This window comes from Montipora foliosa, chromosome 9 (genome assembly GCF_036669935.1).
Source record: "Montipora foliosa isolate CH-2021 chromosome 9, ASM3666993v2, whole genome shotgun sequence".
In the NCBI taxonomy this organism is placed as follows: domain Eukaryota; kingdom Metazoa; phylum Cnidaria; class Anthozoa; order Scleractinia; family Acroporidae; genus Montipora; species Montipora foliosa.
Window position 1 is genome coordinate 965632 of NC_090877.1, and position 7500 is coordinate 973131.

Consider the following 7500-nt stretch of genomic DNA (forward strand, 5'->3'; position numbering starts at 1 on the left):
ATGTTTTCTTCATTAGATCGTTGCACTTCAAGGAAACGTTCTTCCAAGGCCTTGTTTTCTCTCATAAACGCTTCTCTTTCCAGTTCGGCTTGTCTCATGTTGGCTGCCATCATATTTTGCATTTGAACTCGATGTTCATCTAGCTCACTCTGCATTTGCTGCCGGAGTTCCGCTCTCTCTTCCACTACTCTGTCTATCAGCATTTTCATCTGTATAAATTATGTACATTACGTAAGCGTAAGTGTTAACTATGAAAACAAATCAGCACATTTCCCCTATCGAGCTTCCTCGACAAATATGTTAGAAGTTTTATACATTTTGAATTAAATAAGCAAACTACATAAAATTGGAACCAGCGATAAGTGTAACTAAAGGCATTTTCCTCCCTTTTTGGTATTTTCTATCTCAGACAGCATCTTTAATGTCATAAAAGCCATAGGTACATATCTAGCATATACATCTGTAACATATGTCAACAATTTGGATTTCTTGGGCCATATTCTGAGTCAATTAAAAGACTGTTTCTACGTTCTCTGTCAAAATAATGGCCTAAAAATTATTCTTATTGTCTTAGAGAGCATACAAGTCCTTCTTACACTTGGATAGTCATGGTAGTCTTTGAGATGCGGCTGTGAAAACACTACAAAAACTGAATTTATGTTGATCGGCTCCAGGCAAAGGTTAAATACTCTATCTGATACACTCAAACTCTCCTTTTATAACGTTCCGATGGAACAAGTTTCCTCTGTGAAATCACTTTATATCGATGAAAATCTAACGTGGCATTCCCACATTGATAAACTGTGTAAAAAGATCGCTTCCGCAATCGGAGCCATAGAGCGAGTCAAGCCATTTGTGCCTCACTTCTCAATTTGTAACACGAAATGAATCAAATCATGCTCTGAGAGACTCGGTTAACAAACTTGTTGTTCCCTTTCCGAGAACTAACCACATGAAAAATAGTTTTAGTTACAGTGGTGCAACTCTTTGGAACAGCTTACCCTGTAACATTAGGGAGTCTGCTTCATTAAATCAATTTAAACGCCTTCTCTATCATACTTTTTAAACACAGGGCATTCATGGAAATCAGGTCTATAGTGGAACATTTTAGTATTTTAGTTTTAGGATCTTAGACATTTTATTGTAATTTATTGTACCTGATGAATTTTTACCGTGTATAAATAATGATAAGAGATTAAAGATAAAAGAAAGGGCACGCGTATCAATTTATGTTACCTCCTCTGCATTTTCTCTGTTTTCTTGTTGCAAACGTGACTGTTGTTCCTAAAATAAAGATATAATAAGTCAGCTTCCATTTTGATGGCACGGATAGTTTGTTATGTCCATTTTTTATATACAGTTTCATCGAGTGATTTTGCTTAAAATTGTAACGAAATAGACTGCGTAGTTTCCTTTAACATTCATTTCTTTTATTATCCTTTCAATTATTCGTTTGTTATCTGGGGCTTATAACCATTCCTAGTTATTATACATAGTAGTGTTTACAAGTCTTCCCCCACTGTACACATAAGGTTAAATAACACATGCCAAGAGGCTACAATTAGCCTAAAACTCGGGCCTGAAAAACAAAGTAGTGTATCCCTAATTTAGCGCTACACAAAAGAAAAGAGAGAAGGCCGTCCTGTCTTTATACATAAGACGCATGAATCATGATGTTCGAGTCCGTTCGTTTATAATAAATATCATAGAACCCTATCAACGTAGGTATACCCCTTTAGAATTGCAAAACTGCTTTACAGCTCCACCATTGATAACGATAAGAAAGCTTGTAAAAAAAAGCAGAAAAAGGGAAGAAAATCTGCCGGGAAGATGCCACAATCACGAGTCGAACCTGGATTATCTACATCATAGGTGGTAACAATGACCGCTACACCATGCACGCTCAGAATAGTTAAAATAGCAACCTCCGAAATGACTTATGGAAGAATCTTTTGCAGAAAAAAAATAAACAGAAACGAAGGAGAGCTTTGAAAACATCTTTCCAAGACGGTCGAACTTTCGTGCAGTGGTGTATTTTGGATTACTCAAGTCAAAATCAAAAATGGTTTGCTTTTGGGTTCGCACAAGGTCATTTTGTTTACGTACGAGCAAAGCGCCACTTTTACAACGCAAACACTTTTACAGTGTTTTGAGAGTTTACAACGTGAGTGATCTAAGTATTACCAAACTCAAATAGATCTGTGGTAAGTTGCCAGTAGCGTCACTTTGTTTCTTGCGAGTCACGTCTGAGCGAAAATTTTCCACATAAATTTCGCGAACCGCTTCACAAATGCAGCTATTGGCCACTTTCTAAACGAGTAAGGGCCTGGGAATGAGGTTTTAAAATTTATTGATTGGAAAAAATTGTTTCCAGTGCATGAAAGAGCATCTAAAAAATGGTCATCTCACCAACTTTGACGCTGTTCAGTTGAATTCGAGCGGAAAAAAAAGCTCTTGAAAATTGTCAAAATTAGAGACTTAATTTGTATGGTTTGGAAGGACGGACTTTCCGAAATAGAGACATTTGTATGCGAATTTTTTAAAGTTTTAAATGCATGTTATTTGGCGGCTTTTCAACCAAACATGTTCAAACTTGCTAAAATTGCTTATTTTGAGATACCCTTTTATATGAGAATCGATTTAGTTCAATTTCATTGATTTTCAATGAAGTTTGGGTTCGTTCCCAGGCTCTTACTCGTTTAGAAAGTGGCTAATTGTTCAAATACACACGGCATCATTGAGGTAATCACTAATCGAAATGGCGCAGTCCTCTTGTAAACAAACGACAAATTTTAAATTCGTTACCTAGTTCGCCACAAACAAATGGCTAGTGACTGTTTACTGTATTTTGCTTTCAGATCACAAATTTGCATAAAACTGCAAACTGCTGGCTATCTAACTTGTAACCGTCCACTCAACATGACCGAAAAATTCACTCGTTAGTCATTACACGCTTGAGAAGCCGAGAAAAACCTCTATTAAAGTAGATGGAGTTTATTTAATTTCCTTCTTTTTGCATGCCTATCAGAAATGGCGCAGTCCTCGTGTAAACAAAACGAGAAGATCATTCGAAAAGTTTGTATTTGGCTTACATGATAAATTTACATAACTTTAAAACAGCTAGGGCCTGATGTAAATGTTTGCATCTTGGACTCCGTGCTTTGCTTTAACCCAGAAAAGTGAAAACACCGCCACGTGCCTCCTATTGTTCATTGGCCAATCATAACACCGTTACGTCATTACCATTGTACAGTTTGTTGCAAAGGAAAAAAAATCTGAAATCTAACATGACTGAAATCTAACATGATTCATAACTCGGTCCTCTTCGGGCCCGAGTAAATAGGGGATACTTTGACTGACCTCAAGCCGCCTCCTCTCTTGTTCTTGATAAGCCTTCCTTTTTATCTCTCTTGCTGCTTTGTCGTCATAGTTCTTCATTTTCCTCAGAATATCAAGGCAATGTTGCGTTTCTCGTCTTAGTTCCTATAATGTGGCGAGAGTTATTTGGTTAACTGTGAATATATGAAATTCATCCATAATTAAGTAGACAAGTGTTCATAACTGCGATGATCATTCTCATCTTCAGTTATTTGGTTGTTTGAAAAAATTGAATTATATGGCATACGGTTTTGCCGTGACATCCATTGGATATTTGCTGATTATAAGGATAATCACTCCTTGGGCATGCTCATAAACTCCAGCTTGTATGCAAAGAATAAATTTTTCCGATGAGTAAAGAGACACGATAGGTATAAATCGGTTGATTAACATTTTGTGCTTATTCGTCGGAATTTTAGCAACATTTAATAGGCGTAATTGGAGACAGGTGCTTTCACCTTTTAAAAGAAACTTTGCAAAGATTTTCGCCTTGAAATAAATAAATAAGGAAGGAAGGAAGGGAGGATTCTCTGTACAGCTTACCTCGTGAAAGTCAAAGAAGGTCGCAGCGATTGCATCTTTTGCTCCTACTGCTTTCGAATCGAAGTCGGATTTAATTAGATCATACACTCCCATTATGTCATCAAAGGTTAACTCAGTTCCGTCGCTTCCCTGCAAACCCTGAAGAACTGGATCCAGATGCGTTTGTTTCAGTTGAAGAAGGAGATCGTTGCAATATTCTTGTGTCCTCTGCGCATTTGTAGCTTGCCATTCATTCAACTTTTCATTTAATGATACCTGATAAAATAAACTGAATTATTACTTCAATCAGTAGTCTTGTGGATAGGATTAAACACGGTCCGTTTACTTTTGCGAACCAAATTTCAGTTACAAGGGGACAAAATATTAATTGAGTACGAACATATAGAAAACTAAAATGCTATCTGGGAGGAATCATGTATTTTTGTTCCAGATGGTTTCATAGCCGGTTATAACTTATGTTGGCTTCTACCTGTATTAAGTCGTGCAGTTTTTCTCATACACATTGTTTCTCCACCCTTTTTGTGTGCTATGATGTTTTACTTTACGCCACGGCTTCGTCAAGTATCATGAGCAACCCTATATAAATAGCATCAGGCCACTGTGTTGTAAACTGCCAACAGTTCAAGCCAATACCGTTATCAAGGCATACCTAATAAAATGGTTCGGATCGCAGCTTATCATTGAGACAGTAGCCATGAATTCTCTCGTTTTTTCCCCATTTTTTCAAGGTTGTCAAATTGATGAAAAATTTAATTACAACTGCCCTGCCCCACCTTAAGATGTCTCAAATGCCTCTCAGTTGTGTTGGTAGACATCCCAGTAGTTTTCGCCATAAACTGTCCCTGGCACTCCTCTAATGCAACGTTATGATTTTTACGTATCTCATCATTGTCACAAGGCATTTTGTCTGACAGTAGTGTTGTCATGAGGCCATCGTACGTCTCCTGGGAGATACGTTTGGCGTCAAAAAACTTGGTTTCAACAAATGTCTCCCATGCTGCCTGCACATTTGGAATAGCACCAGGAGTGTTGATGGCTTCAACGTACAAGGAAACCAAAGCAGCGAGACCTATATATAACATGGGAAATTATTTAGGACCAGTTATTGAAAAAACATTCTAACTGGGGCGCATTTTCAAATCACCTTGGAGTTCTAGTCATTTACCTAAAGTGGTTCGTTTCCAGTAAATAAATATTCCTATACGAGCCCCCTGTTTTATATATATGCAGCCGGTACTTGTTATGGAGCAAGTACTCCTGAGCACATTTATCATCATGACCAGACTGAATTTGATATAGGCTGTGGTTTTGTTGAGCACCATCTGATCTTTCGAATCGTATCAATTCTTAAGTGCCTGCAACTTGTTTACAAGTTGCATAAGGAAATCCTACATAAAAAAATACGATTTCAACATTTATTGCCCCCGCAGGGTTTGGCCCAGAGGCCAAAACCCGAGGAGGCAACCTAGAAGTCCCAGCGTAAAAAGGGAAAATATGTAAATTAATATGTAAATTGGTAGATATTGTGTAGGGGAAAGCAATCTCGATATGCTCAATCGACCTCGCAAAGTGGTATCTGTAGTGCTTAACATGGCGCGCACGGTACTATCGGTATTGTTCACGGAGTTCGTGAGGTGTTCTGGGTAACTTGAGTAACGAGGTAGATTGCGAGCGGTCTCTCTTTTGTTCTAAATCGATGAAACGAACGAACACTTCAAAATGGCTGAAACTGCGGGTCGCATTGGCTCCTGCCAATGGCTCTTGACAGTTGCTTGAGCGTCTTTGCCTACAACCTTTCAATTGAAACTTTTCAGTTCTTTTCTTTCTTCAAAGATGATAACAAACAACCACACCCACAAACAACCTGACCTCTATTAAAATACTCCTACACAATTATAATTACAAAGAAAATTCTAGAAAGCGCTAACTATAAAATGTACAATAAATACTAATTACTCAACAAGATATGAAATACATGGTGATGAGAATAATAATAGTTAGTTGGACTACATTGAAATTTACAATACTACACACGCATTCCTAAAACAAAAGCTACTAATATACTAGTGACATTCTTTTTTTTAAAAAAGATACGACGAATTAAGACTACAAATAATTGACAATACTCCTAACTAATTTAAGATAATGAAAAGAAACGATTAAATATCTACATGCAAAGAAACAAAAACAATAACTCCGAAAACATAAATAATAGGATTTTTTTTTTGTGACAGTACCATCTTAGGGAGTCGGAGTCGGAGTCGTAATCAGAAGCGTAGAGTGATGCGATCCAGTGAAAATCAAACTGTAGGAGTCGGAAGCAGAACACCGATTTCGCTTATGACTCGGTCGCTTATGATCCTTTGGAAACTGCATTGTCGGAGTCGGAAGCAGAAGCAGAAGAATAAACCAATCACAAACGTCGATTCCAAGCATTGTGATTGGTTGGTTCTTCCGCTTCTGCTTCCGACTCCGACAATATAGTTTTCACTGGATCATAAGCGGCGGAGTCATAAGCGGAGTTTTACTTGCATGCCGGCAGCTGCTTACTAACTCTGACCTTTTGTTAAGTGTGGCGAGCTCCGGGTGGCAAATTATGTAATATTTCGCAAGTGTGCATAAGTTACATCTTTTAGGTAGTGTTACAATACGCACGCGCTCTGCCTAGAATTTTCTAAGTGATCTTATACTCTGTTTTTGCTTTCTTTAAGCGCCATACATATTTGCTTAGCTCAGTTTGATTACTGTATTTCTCTGTCCTAAAAGATCGCTTGTGGTTGGCGAACCTCTCCTTAAAGTCCGTGTCCGTAAGCCCTACATAGTGCTCAGTCCCCACCCGGAGCTCGCCACACTTAACAAAAGCAGCTGCCGGCATGCAAGTAAGTTTTTACTAAATAACCTGTAATCAAGAACTAAACAATGTGAAAGCAAGTGTGAAAAAATGATCGCATAAATACCGCGTTTATGTAAATAGAATTATAAGATCCTGAAGGGTGGGAGCGCCATGCTCCTACGAAACAAGCTTGTAGATCTGCAATGAAAAAGTAGTCCACTCTTCTATATATATATATATATTTAACAATTATTCCTCGAGCCCGAATGGGCTCTGAGTCAATAGCCCATGAGGCCGAAGGCCGAATGGGCTATTGACTCAGAGGCCATGAGGGCGAGAGGAATAATTGTTTTAGTAAAATCCAACTAGTTGGTCAACAAAAAAACCGAGACAAAACATCTTTCGCTAGTTAAAGCTAGACTTTAATCGTTGTTTTGGTTTTCAAAGCCGGCGCTTTTCGCTACTAGTGGGCTATAACAAATAGCCTTCTAGTAGCTCAACCAATCAGAACGCAGCATTGATAATAGACCACTAGTTGGATTTTACTAAATATATATATATATATATATATAATATGATCCAGGTGATGTGATCAACAAAAGGGATGACTTGGCATTTTATTACTAACTAGTTTCGTACCGCACAACAAGTGCAGCACTCCTCAGATAAAATAGCCAAATGAAAAGTTCGTTACAACGCTTGCTGATGATAGATGTACTTACGCTCAAGCAATTTGGGTTTTAACA

The 7500-nt window shown here is 38.0% G+C and overlaps 2 protein-coding genes across 2 annotated transcripts in view; one reads left to right on the plus strand and one right to left on the minus strand.

Moving 5' to 3' along the window:
• The window catches only part of LOC137969840 (Golgi apparatus membrane protein TVP23 homolog B-like), a 74139-nt gene that overhangs the window by 39394 nt on the left and 27245 nt on the right, over positions 1–7500 (plus strand). The window lies entirely within an intron of this gene.
• The window catches only part of LOC137969839 (guanylate-binding protein 6-like), a 30115-nt gene that overhangs the window by 799 nt on the left and 21816 nt on the right, over positions 1–7500 (minus strand). Inside the window, 5 exon segments of the mRNA XM_068816219.1 lie at positions 1–209; positions 1237–1284; positions 3361–3483; positions 3922–4176; positions 4695–4990. The exon segment at positions 1–209 is cut by the window's left edge and continues 799 nt beyond it. Of these exon segments, the coding sequence (XP_068672320.1) occupies positions 1–209; positions 1237–1284; positions 3361–3483; positions 3922–4176; positions 4695–4990 (931 nt within the window).